The following is a 14964-nucleotide window of genomic DNA, read 5'->3' on the forward strand; positions in this document are numbered from 1 at the left end:
TTATGTTAAAGATACTAGAACACAACTTTTGTAGAACCAAGCTAATAGCACTCTAAAGACATAAATTTGTCTTTATAATTTTTTTTAGACTGACACAGTGGGGTAGAAATCATAAACATTTTACTACTCTTTGATAATTAGGGATGACAAATTCTTTAATATTTCAAGGTGTAATAACCTACTAGCTTTCACGCTAAAAGGTGGAAACTAGTAATCCCTAAAATAGGAAGTATCTGTGTTTTATATGGAAATAATTATTTACAAACCCTTTACTAAATACGTCCTTACTTGTCAGAGCTATTGTTAAAAAAAATTAAAAAACTCGTTAAGATTAACCAAGTTGTTTCTTAAAGTTTGGAGTGAGCGTGTTCATTATATTTATGCGACAATAGTTAAGCAAAACAAGTTTTAAATTAATATAAAAATTAATTACCAATTTTATTAACTATTTTAACGACCATGAACTCATTATCATTTTCTTTTACTATGTAGTTCAATAGAGATAAAATAATTTAAAGCTTCTCCAGATGTAGGTAATGATAATTTGAAAATTAAAAACGAACTTAAAATATCTTTCTTTCCACTAAACCCACCACTACCATTTTAAATATTTCCTGACAATAATCTCTCTTATCCACCTTGCCTCAAGCATTCTTGCACGATGCGCACATTTTAGGATTTACATGCTTCTGCAATATTTTATCATATTGTTTAAAGAGGTTTTATTACAAGTTTATGATTATGTTAAAAGGGAAAGGAGAACTTTACTCTGATTTAAAACCTAAACCCATTTTGTTTGAGAAACTATGGAAAAAGCTTAAAAATCAAATTACTTGTGTATTAACTGCTAAAGTCTGTAAGTTTCCTGATGACTTTTTTAATCTTTAGGATTCTTTTTACTTCTATACTACATGCAAACTGTTTTTATTATTTAATTCAAGGCGTTACTTCATCCTCATTACTTTTTTTCCTCAGGTTATCCGCCAATAAGTAAAATGGAAATGTGTGAGGATGTCTACAGGGCTTGTGTGTCTTGTCCCTCTCATTCCGCCGAGTTATACTCTTGTGTTCAGCAATACTTAATCACTCACCTTTACGACATAAGTGAGGTATGTGTACATCAATTTTATATATCTTTTACCGAACTACAACCCTTATTTTTAACCTTATTACCCTGGTATAAAGTACCCAGGATTTTTCTAAGTTTATAATCTTGCTTTGTAAACTGTAGGAAATTGTAAAAGGGAACTTGCTGAAAAGCTATTACCAGAAGTGGAAGGTTTACCAAAGAGGTGCTTACTGTTTGGACCACGCCTTTTATTATTTTAATATGGTAACTAACTACCTCGCTGACTGTCAAGACATTAGCTTTAACTTATATGCTTTTTATGCGCATTTAATAGAATTGCGTCAAAAATTTGCCCAAGCCTACCTTTTACACTATAAGTCAGGTGCTAAAATTTGTATTTTTTAAAAAAATTGAAAGTCTGCTTACTAGTACTAATAATCTTTTCCAGCTTTGTTTAGAAAAGTGGAGAATTCACATATTTGACTTATATAAAGCACAGCTGGTTTGCTTGATTTTGGCGGTATTATCAGTTATTTTTCCTTCCCTTTTAATTTTTTTATCTAAAGTTTCTCATTTCACCTCTTCAATATTATTTTAGGAAATAGAAAGTGACAGAAACGGCAACTTCGTTGATCCCTCGCCGGTGAAGGGGGCCATCGACTCTTTTGGTGTGTGCCTTCATAGCCGCCTGCCATCAGTTGTGTTACCCTATTCTTCACAGTCTATCTGAATCCTCCCCTTTCGGCTCCCCTCCTCCTGTACCAACAGGCCTTTGAAGCCCCTTTCCTAGAGGTTACTTCGCAGTATTACAGCAAGGAGGCTGCCTTATTCGCGTCTGAAAGGGATTTCACTGCCTATATGATAAAAGTTTTTTTGTGTGTATTTATAAGAACTTCTAACTCTCGCATCATTCCTGTTTATATTGAAGGCCTTAAAAAGGATCGAGGAGGAAGAAGCACGCGTTCGAAAGTTTGTTGATCTAAGCAGTTATTCTAAAGTAATTTTACTTAAGATTCTCTTGTCTACTATCTATCTAAAGAAACAGCTCTTTTTTCTATATATTTCTACTAACTTTTGATGTTTATTTTTGTGTATGTTTTATATATCCTCTACTTGTTAAGGTACTTGAAGAATGCGAAAGGCAGTGGATCACCAATCAGCTCGCTTCTTTTGAAGTTGAAATAAAAAACTATCTGAGGAAAGGAGACGACGAAGGCACCTTTTATTTCTGATCCTTTTATCTTCACCTATTAGTACTTGTCGCTCTCGAAAGCCCTGTCGGTGCTGTATTCTTTGATCAAGCGAGTCCCTCCTCTCGTCGAACCGGTCTCTAGTCGCATGCTTAACTATTTATCGGAGGAGGGTCTCGTAAGAGGCTCTCCTGGCCACTCCGACCCTGTACTCGTCTTTCATATTAGGCAAAGCCTCCTCACCTTCACTTGTCCTATTGCGGCACTGATCTTCTATTTTCAAACACCCTTAATTAGAATAATAATGAGTTTAATAGTGTTTTCCTCCTTTTTTAGGTTACCCCCGTGGACTACGTAGACTTTCTGTTTTCTATGCGCTCCAACTATCTTGCACTTTGTAGAACAGCTTTTGAAAATAACGCCTACTTTATTGCTGCCGTCGACAAGGCACTCTTTTATTCACCACTTCTTTGTTCTTTGCTATATTTGGGTTTATTGCATCGCTGAGCAATCATCTTAAGGCATTTAGAGTTGTCATTAACGCAACGAACGGAGAGCGACATCTTTCTAAGAGCCCTGAACTCCTTGCATTCTACTGCGACGCTTTTCTTAAGAAATCAAGCAGAAACCCCGTTAATTACGATATCGACGAAAAACTAAACAAAATGGTAACGTCAGATTCGATCCTATCCAGTAATTTTTATGCGGTGGTTCTCCTGCTTGCTTATCCGCATCTCTTTATTAACCAGGTCACACTCTTTGAATATCTTGATGAGAAAGACGTCTTTCTGAAGTTTTACTCGCGTCTTTTGGCTAAACGGCTTATCAACAGCACTTCGTCCTCTCTTGAGGCAGAAACCCAGATGATAAGTTCACTAAAAGTCAGTGTTGATCAAAAGTAATACTTCCCACTAAACTGATCTTTACTGAAGCAAACGTGCGGGAATGATTATACGGCCAAACTGGAAAGCATGCTGACAGGTCCGCTTTTATAGATCTTAAGTGGCAATTTGTGGATCAGTGTACGCATGTTCCCCTTTTCATAGACATTGGAACCTCTGAGAAGCTGAGCGTTGCCTTTCGGAAATATCTATGCGACCACCGAGAAAACACTTTTGATAACTTCCGCATAGTGGTACTTGGCCGAGCATCTTGGCCAATAGCAGCCCAGGTTTGCTTTGTAAGGTATCCATGTTTACTCAATGAGTACCGCTCATTTGTTCAGCAACCGTTTCCCCAACCCCCTTCTGTCTTAAAGCAAGTTTTGCTTGCGTTTGAAAAATTTTACGTCTCGCAACATTCCGGGCGGAAACTGCAGTGGCTTCCTTATCTATCCAAGTGTAGCTTTCCTGATGCTTGCTCTCCTCTTATGTTCTACATTTCGTATAAAATACCTTTTAGGCGAGCTCCGAATGAACTATTTGCCCAGGCGTTACGAGGTGCAGTGCTCTTTCTACCAGATGAGCATACTTTTGCTGTTTAACTATAAAGACACTGTATCCATTGAAGAGGTATTCGTGTTTTGACGCTGCAACCTCTTTTCTACTTCTTCTAGACATCTTTAACAAAAGATAGAGGTAAACACGTTGCTAAAGGGGGCCCTACTCGACAACACGCTGGCCACGTTAATTAATGCAAAAATCTTAGCGTGGAGTGGTACTCCTGCACAAGTCGTCTTAAACAAACGCTTTTCTCGAGCGAGGGTGAGCATATATGACCCATGTAACTACCCGATACTCAGCGATGATACCACAGGGCGGCGGCAAATTTAAGTTACCTGCCTCCATTGGAGAGACAGAGAACCAGAAAGACGCTTCCAAAGCTACTATCGACGCCGTCATTACTGACCGGCAAATCTCCTTGCAGGTGCATGCCTCGCATGGGGTTGCTGTTAAGGAGTTAAGTGGTTTGGTTTGAAATGCTAATGTCAGGCAACCATCATGCGTATAATGAAGACCCGCCGAAAAATAGCTCATCGGCAGCTCCTTAGTGAAGTTGCGTCCCAAACATCTTTAAGGTACCTTCATTAGCTAAGTTACCTCTACTGTTTTTATTGCCCCTATGCAGGTTCAAACCGGCTATAGCCATGATTAAAAAGTGCATAGAAAGTCTTATCGATCAGCAGTACCTCGCCAGAGCGGCTGACTTCACCGACTGCTACGAGTACATATCGTAGTCGCTCTATCACTCTAAACATCCTATCAACCTCACTTTCAAATTTGCTACACTTTTATTTCCACTTTTGTATTAAAAAAAGTTCTGCATTGCTCTGGAAATTTAAGTTAAAAAAAGTTATTGGAGTCAAATTCTTTCAAATTCTCTTTGTATATTATAAGAAAAGTTTAGGAAAAATTATAGTTTATTTGTTTAAAGAATCTACAAGTTTTATAGAGTATCAATTGGAAAAGTTCGACTTATATGCTGAAAAGCGTTCTATTAGATATAAGAGATCCTTATTTAAACAATACCACAGTGCGCGCGAAGTACGGTAAATGCCACCCTTCATAACCAGAAAGGAGATATAGCAGCACGTTGTAGTCTAAAAGCAGAATTATTTTTGGGTATTAACTGCATTAGCCTTAGAAGACGCCCTGTAGTTTTAATAATAAAAAAACTTAATTAACAAGATGCCCTTTTTAAGAAATTAAATTTTGAAATAATAAGGAAAGCAAGTTTCTGCTGGTGACATTAATATGGTTTTAAAAATAAACATCAAAAGTAATTAAAATTATTTGGTGCATAAATATTTTTATCAAGATATCAAGAATTAATAAATGTTTTTTTTTGAATTTAGTTTTATTTAAACTTTATCTAGTTTATAAAGTTGCATCTGTCGGCGCCACTGTTAAAGGTGAAGTCAGAACAACTTTTAGACTTCTTTTCTGTGCCTACAAGAGAGGTTAACTTTTATATAGCCTTTTTCTATCGTTCAAGTATTAACAACTACTGAAAACTTTATTTTCGTGGAAAACATACATATTTAAAGAATATAATCACTTTAATTAAAACAGAATTATGAAATTGCAACCAAAATGGTTTGCCGTATCCTCACCATGTTTGGAGGTTGTAGACTGCAGTGTATTAGAATTTATGCCGACGAGGTTAAATACGCGACCATATTAAAGACCGAAAAAGGGGTTCGCTCCGGTAGAATCGAGCTCCACAACCTTGAGTATGCGCGTCAATGCCTTTAACCGCTGAGCTACGGCGACAACTCTCGATCTTGGTGTATTGGCTTTACGTATTTAACGGGTTGCATTGCACATTGCTGAAGTTATAAAGAAGGATGTGGGGGGGTGGGGGGGGGAAACCTACGTACAATAATACTGGCTCCTTACCATAAGTTTTAAAGATATTAAATGATCAAGTACCGCTAGAGAATTAAACTAGGAAAAATCATTTTATGAATTTTGATATTACATTTTTACAAAGGTCAACATATTCTAAAGGTGTGCTAAAAGCAGTAAGCACAGGTTGTATGCCTCCCTACCCGTTAATAAGCAGTAATGACTATGCTCTTATTTAGTTGTGGGAAACCCAGGACATCATAATGTGTCGTTGCTCACAAAGTGATACCCTCCGGCCAGTAACCGTAGCAGTTAGATTCGCTGCACTTACTGTGCTGTCATAGTTTACGGCGGATTAAATGCTTAAGCAACAGTAGTGTGTGTCATATGTTACATTGGGTCGGACACACATCACTTATAAGCGCAGTTTGATATATTAATAGCCCATTGCTTACTGCAGTGTTGCTGTCCTGAGGTTCGTTACAAGGTAAAGAGACCATGTAACTGATACTAACGGCTGGAAACAGTTGCCCTAAAGTTAGACTGGCGAATTTTGGCATTCGTGGGTGTAGTGCTTAGAGCTATGCCTTCTTTGTTTATTGCTGATGATATTAAGCAAAATTTTAAGCCTGTAGCACGTTTTGACCCATAGTTGACAGATCTTTTATATTACTACCCTTTTATTAGAAAATAAAGTCGTTATGTTTTGACCTAACATTGACCTTTTACCATGACATGTTGGTACCCATCGTATGAGAGACTGTGCTTCACTATAAATATTAATGTAAAGTGGTTCACCTGACCTTCAATTTAGTGGTAGGCGTAATCTTGCTCGGATTTTCCTCTTATTTTACAAGCACTGCTCTATAAATTGTCCCATATACTTAAAATTAAGTGTATGTGGGAGAGCGCATGAAAAATTGTGTGGAAAACTTAACTAGGTGTTCTATTAATTGTAGCTTTTAAGTATTTAACTTATAAGCCACGCAATTAACCATAATGTTCGTAATTTTATATACTTAAGTTACCGTTTAGGAAACGGCGTTAAACATAACAATTAATAGCATGCTCGTACCACTTGTGTAGCCATACCACATATAAAGTGCAAGGGGCATGACAGTTTTTTTTAAATTATTGAACAATTCTTCTTACCTCCCTAAATTTTAAATACCCTTTTTTATAGAACGAAAGCTTATTAGCCTTTTCTTATCCTCGTTAATTAAAAAAATTAAGGGCTGATATCGTAAAAGCTTCAAATAGATTTTAACAAAAGAATTGATCACAAATTTATTAAACGATGCTGCATTTAAAATTCTATTTTTACGAGTAAATAACTCCCCTAAAAAATTATTACGCGAGTGTTTTAGCTTGCAACTTTGTTAAATCTATATATTGAGGCAAAAACACACCTTTTTTTAACGAAGCTCCTTAAGATTTTACGATAACGCCAATTATTGCATTTCAAAATTAAAGCCAGCTCACAGATAATTTCCTTTCATCTTAACTTACTCCAAATTTCATTAACTGAGTGGAATGGTTAAAGCAAACTGTTAAGCCGGTTTTCATAAAATGATGTCCTTTTCCTTTAGCTGGGCGCCCACTTTTGGTTGGTGTGAAATCTCACATGCCACTTGGTGCGTACATTAAGAAAAAAAAAAAAATTAAAACCCTAACGGTGTTTCAAACCTTATATTCTTCGTAGCAATACCGGTTGTTTGTATATGGGGAAACCCGACTAACTTATAACTTTTTATAAAAGAGAATTAATACCTAGATTATAACTGATTTATATCAGGTTTACATTAAAATAGATTATATTTGATGTGTTGTATGGTAAAGTGAATATGAACATGTAAAAAATCTTGCTCCTTTGCCTGGAGCATTCAACTCATATTTTAGTATTTTTGGATCTAATAGCCCCTTGCTAATTACCTTTTTAAACACAATATACGAATAAGGTTTATATGTGTGCTTATATGAAATAAAGAAGTTATTGATTAATTATTAAAACATTTGAAAGCTTAATGTCTTCTGTGACTAAAGTAAAAGGATTCAGCTTTTAAAAAAAAAAACTTACTCTGTTCATCAACACAAGTTGAGTGCACAACTCCCACTTACTTTTTAAAAGCAAAATCTTTTGCACTACTTATTGGAAACTGCCCTCAGTGTTTTAAGCAATACAAACACTCAAATAATTTGTTAACTTGTGCTGTAGCTATCTCTATGCATCTTTCCTCCTATAACAAGGGCTATCAAAATTTTATCTAAAGATACTGAGTTTTACATACACCTGTATGCCTTTAAAACCTTCTTCAACAACCTTGCTCTTAAGTTATTAGGTCTCCAAGGCAGCGTATCTCGAAAAACTTCTTATCACTCTTCTCCTCTTTCTAATGAGAGAATATAAAAAGTGAGGTGTAAATAAGTAGAATATCACGAAGTCCGGTGGTCGGAAAGTCCTGTCTATAACGAAGCAGGCCAGTCCTTTGTGGGACATCGAATCTCAATGCCATGAGCTCCTCCCTGGTATTGAAACTTGGCTGATATGCTTTCCCTGGTCAAATATGGGTAATCTGTATAACAGAGTAGCTCTCGCGACTTTACCAAAGTAAGACAGCAAGGTAATGGAAGTGGTGATTTATTGCTTATTTCTTCTGGCTATAGAAACAAAGTTTGGTGGTCAAAGGGGCAAAGATTACAAGCAACTTCGGAAAATCAGCGTTAAATATAAATTATGCTTATAAAAAGGCGAATATTTATAAAATATAAATGCTATATAAGTCCTTAAAATCAATAAATTATAAGCATGGCTCTAAAAATTAATAAATTCTTACTATATGAAATATTAGTTTGTTAAACGTGCGATAATACCGCAAATAAAAATTAAAACAACGGCTTGTGTCAATAGAAACTAACGTATACGTAAGCAACTAGTTAACTTTTATCCAATGGCGTCTTTAAGTTTTTAAAAACTGTGCAGCGTCATTATAAATTTTCTTATATATTATTCCACTATGTAAAATTTAAAATCTACCTCCTCAATCTACTGACGAAGAACACTCGATAAACATATAGTTTACTGACCTTTACAGGTAAACGAGCCATCTGCACCTCTGAAGCGGTATATTTAACAAACCTGACTTTCTCACAAAAAAAAGATTTTATCTCTTTCCTTTACTAAAACCTGAAAAATTAAAAAAGACATCCAGAAATGTTTGCAGTAAACCTGGGTTTGTCCAGGCATATTAATTTTAAAATATATATAACCGACTATGTATACCCGCTATGCCGTAAGTGCCTATTATAAAGTCTTTTACGAATTTAACATAAAATACAATAAAAGCCATGTATAACAAGTGAAAGTAAATTTTATGCAAAATTTTTTAAGTCTTTTGCAGTACACCGTGTAACTCTTCTCTTTTACGAATAGCGCGTCTGTGGGTACCCAGTCGTCTTTTTGCAAATCGAAGAGCACGACGATCTCGGGACAAACGTAGGAGTTCCATTATTCTTTTTTCATAAGGTGCATATCCTAAAAATAACATAATTATATAATTTATATATAATTACAAAAGGTGGTGGTTAAAGAAACCTGCAACCTCCCTTATCACTTCACGAATGACAGAAATTCGTTTAGAAAGGGCGCCTCGTCGTCTTGAAGGCCTTATGCCGGTCTTTAAAAATTGTATTACGAAAAGGGTTCTAAAGAAAAATAATAAATAATACACCTCACGTTTTTGAACTTTATGACCCTTGTTTAAGCCGCGGCACAAAGAGTGTTGGTAAACGGCTTTCGGCATAATGGACTGCACCGATAAAAAGGAAGCGAAAAGAGAGAATGAATCTTGAGCGATTTTCCAAGTGGCTCTTTTATAACACATTTTTATTCAGTTAAAAAGCGATTGGTGCACGGATACAGTTTAGGTGAATCAGGCTAGAGTTTTGCGGAAGGGCCCCCAATTTTTTGTGTTACCCCATTACTAATTATTTGCCTTCAAAGTAAAACTGTTACATCTAGCGATTTCCTTTCATTCTATTTATTTCTCTTAAGCATGTGACTTCTAGAACAAATTTTTGTTGGCTAGCATTTAAGTATCGGTGCTCTGCCAGCCTTAGTTTATTGTTGCGTTTAAGGGTAAAACTGTAGGGCTTTAATAAAACATCTATGTTTATGTGTTCATAAATGTATATGTCCTCACTCTTAGAGTGAATTAATTGATTTTAAATTTTCTACTAGAAGATTTAATAATGAGGGTAATGCTGCAAAGTAAGCTGTTTTGTTAATATTTTTAACGTTAAAAAACCGAGACAAAAAACTTAGCACAAAGCACGCCCGATTTCCAAAAATTGGTATGTAATTAATCATTTATCTCGTGGAGCCTGTCTCGACCGTAATTTACAAAAGTTCAGCAGAAAGCTTTAACATTCACTGCATCGGGAACTATAACCATAACATTTACCGTACTTATTTAGCATATTGGGAGGAAAAACCTTATATTACAATGAAGACGCCCAAAAAGGTTATATCATCGCGTGCAGTCTCCAAGTAAAAATAAAGGGATAGAAGTGTTCAAATAAGTAAATCCATCAAACCAGGATTAAGAGTTCTCGTCCGTAGCTCAGTGCTTAAGAGCTATATCAAGCAAGATTCGGTGCAGCTCATACTTTCTGATTTTTCTAACTAGGTTGCTAACTCAGCGGTTAATATTTCATTAATCGTGATCTCACTTGAGTTTTCAACCTTCCCCTCATAAATACTGATATCATCACGCCAGAGAAAATATAAAAAAAATTGCAAAATCAAAGTAACTTTAAACACCCTACACTCGATTTTAACAGGCACCTGCACGTTTGAGGAGAATGCCTCGGATCAAGATTAGGCTCACCTCTCTAGTTAGTTTCTTAGCGGTTTTTTTTTTCACCAGTATTGTCCAGATGACGGGGTTGAAGCCTGATGTTCCCTCGTTGCTCCTTTAAGGAAGAAGCCACTGGTAGACTGTCGTTAACAGGTTAAATACGTAAAATCCTCATACTTTACGAGAGTTGTCGTCTTAGCTCAGCGGTTTAGCAGCATAAAAGCCCATACTCAGGGTTGCGGTTTCAATCACCAATGTGACTCTTTCAGTCTTTTTTAATAGTTACGCATCTAACCTTGTCCTCAGATTTTTAATAGTCGTGCTCAAATTCCACTAAGCAGTTTAAGACCTTTCAAAAAGTCGACCGTAGTATACCAATGCCAGAATAATAATAAAAAATATATAGATATTCTTTGTCTCGACAAGACTTATTCCATCGTTTTATTGCCATGGGTGTTAAAACTAAAATATTTATATTAAAATTGATTTGTAGTTCGGACAAAGGCTTATAGAGTTTATAATAAAAAATTTATATAAGTATACAGTATTAATCTACATTTACAAAGCAAAAAGCTTCGTGTCGAACATTATCAATATAATTTTTCAAAACTTTACTGCCTATATACAGTGTAGAAATAAACCGTTAAGTACTCCCTTTAAGCATTAAACTGCCACATTCGGAATAGGCCAAATAAAACAACATAGACAAATTAAAGCATGGCCTACTTCATAATTATCATTGATTTGTGCAATGCTGTGTAAAATGAAGCAAACAGCTTAGTTTTTCTAATGTTTAAAAATATTCTGCGTATAGTTCGTAATCAGTTTTTACGAGCCTTTTCAACATTTTGTAATTATGTGCGCTTATATTAGATTTTAGCCATGTTAGGATTCGATACCGTAACAAGTGGCCCTTTAAGTTGTTCATACCTTAGCATGGTGAGAAATCTAACACGAAAGCCTGAAATTTATTTTTTTGTATATCTAACTTCATTAATATGCACGTGGACGCAAAAGTGTTAGGGTATCAATTTATTCTCTTCCTTCATCTCTGCTATACTGAACAATTGACCTTTTTGCTTAATGAATGGTCGTGTTAAATGTTCAAGTAAGTTCAGAAACAAAAACAAACCACGTAGTAAACGAATAAGAGGTAAGCATATATTTTTGTCTGATTGCACCATTACTTTGTTTTAGACTCTCATTGCTCTCGTCTCATGACAGATTTACAGCGCTTACTTAAGAAAAACTCTTTACCCGATGAAGTTAGAGTGGCTAGTAAATCCACCCTTGAAAGTTTACTTGAAAAAAAAGAGATTACTTCTGCGAAAGTAAGCCAAAAAGACCTTTCTAAGAAGTATAAGATGGTTAAATTTTTTGGTTTGCCTTATCACATATTAAGAAACTCAAGAACTATTTCAAATATGTTTTTTTTGTAATTTATAGAAAAACGAAAAGCTTCTCGAGCTGTTGCACAGGCTGAAAAAAAAGTTAAAGGTGGGGACATTAGTGGAGGCACTCTAAACAAATTACGGGAAGCTCAAGAATTTTTAAATTACATAGAGGTGTTTATAAGTATTTTTTTAAAAAATTTGAAGTGTTTAAAATCCGTTTATCACTTTGTTTTCCAGTATTTTCCTAGAACCCAAGCATATATATCTATTTATAAGCAACCTGCTAGTGAAGAGGCCTTAAAACTTCGGAATAAGGTATTTTAATGTAAATAGTATAAAATAAAGTAGTAAACTTTTATTTTTTCTAATAGATACTTAAAAGTGTTAACAATATGGTTGCTAATAAAAAGCTTCCACAAGCACTTGGGTGGTCTAAATTCGGCGCCTCTACGGCAAGATCATCAGAGAGTTCAGCGCAAGTGTTAGAAAAAAACGAGGAAAGGCTTACAGACGATTTTTTTTTATGATTTACAATCCTTTATGGTTTTCCTCAAGTTACTCTGTTTGTTAACCTATTTAGTTCGGGTTAGAAGAATCACTGCTACAGCCACTGGTTATAACTGCTATAAAGTCATATATAGTAGAACTTATTTTACTTTGTTTATTTATTAAAATAAGCGAATTACTATACAACTAGTACCCACAGTATTTGGACTATATTATAATTTTGGCAGAGAAAAGAGTTTCTGTTTAGCGCGTTGAGTTACCCTTAAGTTGTAATTTTTATGGTTTTTTTATTTTAAAAATAGAGTATATTCTTATTTTAAGCAGTTTTACCGTTGAATTTATTTTAAGGAAAGGTTATTGAAAGTATGATTTTTAAGTAGTTACAGAGAAAATTTTTTAAACAGAATTATCTTTGCGAAGCTCACTAAGAGTTGGACCCACATTTTTTTTATTATTTAGAAAAATAGAAACGAATTATACGAGGATGTGATTATATTTTTTTACCACACCTTTTAGTCAAAAAAATGACAAGGTTAGGCCTAATGCATATAAAAAGTCATATATGCTTGTTGCGCAGGTCAGCAGCCGAAATAATTTATAACCGAGCGCATGTAGTTTAGATTGAAAAAGTATTTTCACATATCGACTTTACTTATATTTAAAGTGATTATTAAAGTTAGCACGTAACGTTAAGTTATTTTTAAAACGGTAAGATACCACTTAAACTCAGGAATATAGAGACCACTTGCACATTACTTTTTTTTGGCGCCCATTGCTCTATAAATTCTTTAAATATTTAAATTTTATATTTAACTTTTAAGGTCCTGGAAACAAAATTTTTTTAAAAACACTTTAATTATTTTAAAAGTGAAACTTTTTACTTAAATAAGCCTAGAGATATGTTTGACTAGCAGTTTTACCCTTAAACCAATCATATACTGGTAAAATTAGGGCAAACATCCAAATTTTTTTTTAATTTTTTTAAAAAAAAATAAAGATTGTAGCTCGTCTTATCGTGTATGTACCTATTAAATAAATATGACAATGCACTAAAACCCCTGGTTTGCCAAATTTGCACGTTTTTAACTAATAGTAGAATTTTGCAAGCTATTTTTTATTAGGTTGAGAAAAAAGGCAGTTAATACCGCTGGTACACTGGACTTATGGATAATATTTCGTAAATACATGATGTAAATGATTGTTAACGAGTTGTTAGATAAGGTTTAAACTTGATTTCTGTTTTTAAATTTTTTTTATGGAAACTACATATTACGCTCCGTGGCTTGTTAATTTTTTTAACACAGCGCATCCGATTAGACTACGTTTTTTAAACATCTAAGCACTCAACGCGAATTAGTACTTGAAGGAGAATTCCGATTCCACCTTATCGAAGATGCACCTGATATATTTATAAGCGCGTGACTTTGTGTTTCGCCCTAGTCGTCGGATGATTCACTTAACCGCTGTAACTTTAAACTCCAATGACAAACTGGTACTATATCGTCTATATGCGCAGGAAAAAACTAATTGCTCTTCAATAGTCGTTGAGATGAGAACTGCAAGATTTGTTTGTAACGGCCTACAAAGACAGCCATTCTTTTGGCGTACTGTTAAGCGAGTAATGAACTTAAGAAAAAAAAGTTCCTATTTAAATTAATTGTTTTAATTCCATGTACAAATATTTGTTACTAAAATTACCCTCTTTGTATATAAAAAGATTGCACTTGTTATTTGTTATTTAATTCACCTTGGTATGGTCCTTTCTGAGGTTTTGGGGTTCTACATGAGCCCTAGTCAGGAAGGCTGCTAGCAGTAATGCGAGTCGTTGTTTACAGGAGGCTTTAATCTTGTATTCGGGACCATCTCTTCCGCTGGTGGTTTATAACTGTTTTTTATCACCACATCCAAAGGGCTAAAGTCAAAATATGATTCGTTTCCGCTATCCCTCAGTCTATGGGGACAGTCATGAAACTTCGTTAGGGATTTAAAGTTTGTTGGCGCGATCGAGCACCAAAATAAGTTATTTATTAAAATTGTATGAAAGCCTTGCAGTAGCTTTTTGGTACGAGAATATTATCAGTGTTAACGAAAATAAGGACAAAAATAATTAACATTTTAGCCTTGCTTTGTTAACGGTTGTGCTTTCAGCGCAATGACTTTATTGCCTAGATTACATTAAGATCCTTTTATTAATATTTTTTGAGAGAATTAGCTTGATGAGTGGCGTATTAATCCTTTCTCTTAACGCCTAAGTTTTTATTAAAAGTTACCTAATTTTACACAATATTTACCTACATTACGTCTCAGCCGGAAGGTATCCTCAAAAACTCTGCTAAATATGGTTTTTTAAAAGTTGTTCTGATTAGCACTGATTAGTACAGACGAAATTCAGTCTCTTCCGTCAGATTTGTTATTGGCCATAAAAGATCGCTCAAGGCTTCCATCCTAAGCTATTATCGGTTTGTTAAAAATTGTTCCCTCCGTCTAGCACTATTATCTCCCCTATCAAAACTTTAACCTCCGGTTCCTAAATTATTATTTGACGCAAAATACTTTGTTTATTATAATAGTACTCTTTAGCAAATTTATTTTAAAAAAAATTAGTTCAACAAGATTCTTAAACTATAGTCACCCCAAGATTAGCGTTGTACTTTGACTCCT

The 14964-nt window shown here is 34.7% G+C and overlaps 3 protein-coding genes and 1 long non-coding RNA gene across 4 annotated transcripts; 3 read left to right on the top strand and 1 right to left on the bottom strand.

Annotated features, from left to right (window-relative positions):
* The first annotated feature begins 770 nt into the window (after positions 1-770).
* Positions 771-2301, top strand: LOC135119808 (cullin-2-like). Its single transcript, XM_064044202.1, has 9 exons — positions 771-856; positions 976-1109; positions 1232-1333; positions 1404-1451; positions 1518-1589; positions 1668-1737; positions 1791-1936; positions 1998-2066; positions 2191-2301. The coding sequence occupies exons 2-9, from the start codon at positions 996-998 to the stop codon at positions 2299-2301; spliced, it is 732 nt and encodes a 243-aa protein (XP_063900272.1). The 5' UTR covers positions 771-856; positions 976-995.
* A 7-nt stretch (positions 2302-2308) lies between these two features.
* LOC135119807 (cullin-1-like) lies at positions 2309-4493 on the top strand. Its single transcript, XM_064044201.1, has 12 exons — positions 2309-2467; positions 2596-2706; positions 2781-2927; positions 3009-3140; positions 3192-3240; positions 3306-3430; positions 3485-3599; positions 3661-3770; positions 3831-3962; positions 4015-4125; positions 4191-4276; positions 4327-4493. Exons 1-12 carry the CDS (start codon positions 2408-2410, stop codon positions 4433-4435), a joined length of 1287 nt encoding a protein of 428 aa, XP_063900271.1. The 5' UTR covers positions 2309-2407; the 3' UTR covers positions 4436-4493.
* Positions 4494-8896: 4403 nt separating this feature from the next.
* On the bottom strand, positions 8897-9363 carry LOC135119810 (uncharacterized). Its single transcript, XR_010278376.1, has 3 exons — positions 9275-9363; positions 9139-9220; positions 8897-9078 (listed from the first exon to the last, which is right to left on the bottom strand). It is a non-coding gene; the product is annotated as an uncharacterized LOC135119810 (long non-coding RNA).
* A 2117-nt stretch (positions 9364-11480) lies between these two features.
* LOC135119804 (uncharacterized) lies at positions 11481-12391 on the top strand. The gene is made up of 5 exons (XM_064044191.1): positions 11481-11555; positions 11627-11782; positions 11849-11967; positions 12034-12111; positions 12168-12391. The coding sequence occupies exons 1-5, from the start codon at positions 11486-11488 to the stop codon at positions 12321-12323; spliced, it is 579 nt and encodes a 192-aa protein (XP_063900261.1). The 5' UTR covers positions 11481-11485; the 3' UTR covers positions 12324-12391.
* Positions 12392-14964: the final 2573 nt, after the last annotated feature.

This window comes from Zophobas morio, unplaced genomic scaffold (assembly GCF_036711695.1).
Source record: "Zophobas morio isolate AGI-343-1 ecotype UQ-CSIRO unplaced genomic scaffold, CSIRO_AGI_Zmor_V1 ptg000307l, whole genome shotgun sequence".
NCBI lineage: Eukaryota > Metazoa > Arthropoda > Insecta > Coleoptera > Tenebrionidae > Zophobas > Zophobas morio.

Bases quoted from the DNA above. Each gene is read 5' to 3' on its own strand.
- LOC135119808 (XM_064044202.1), top strand. From the start codon at position 996: ATGGAAATGTGTGAGGATGTCTACAGGGCTTGTGTGTCTTGTCCCTCT. The intron at 1,110-1,231 runs GTATGTGTACAT...TGTAAACTGTAG, and splicing joins ACCTTTACGACATAAGTGAG to GAAATTGTAAAAGGGAACTT. The intron at 2,067-2,190 runs GTAATTTTACTT...CTACTTGTTAAG, and splicing joins ATCTAAGCAGTTATTCTAAA to GTACTTGAAGAATGCGAAAG.
- LOC135119807 (XM_064044201.1), top strand. From the start codon at position 2,408: ATGCTTAACTATTTATCGGAGGAGGGTCTCGTAAGAGGCTCTCCTGGC. The intron at 3,141-3,191 runs GTCAGTGTTGAT...TCTTTACTGAAG, and splicing joins AGATGATAAGTTCACTAAAA to CAAACGTGCGGGAATGATTA. The intron at 4,126-4,190 runs GTGCATGCCTCG...TGCTAATGTCAG, and splicing joins ACCGGCAAATCTCCTTGCAG to GCAACCATCATGCGTATAAT.
- LOC135119804 (XM_064044191.1), top strand. From the start codon at position 11,486: ATGAATGGTCGTGTTAAATGTTCAAGTAAGTTCAGAAACAAAAACAAA. The intron at 11,968-12,033 runs GTGTTTATAAGT...TTTGTTTTCCAG, and splicing joins AATTTTTAAATTACATAGAG to TATTTTCCTAGAACCCAAGC. The intron at 12,112-12,167 runs GTATTTTAATGT...TTTTTCTAATAG, and splicing joins CCTTAAAACTTCGGAATAAG to ATACTTAAAAGTGTTAACAA.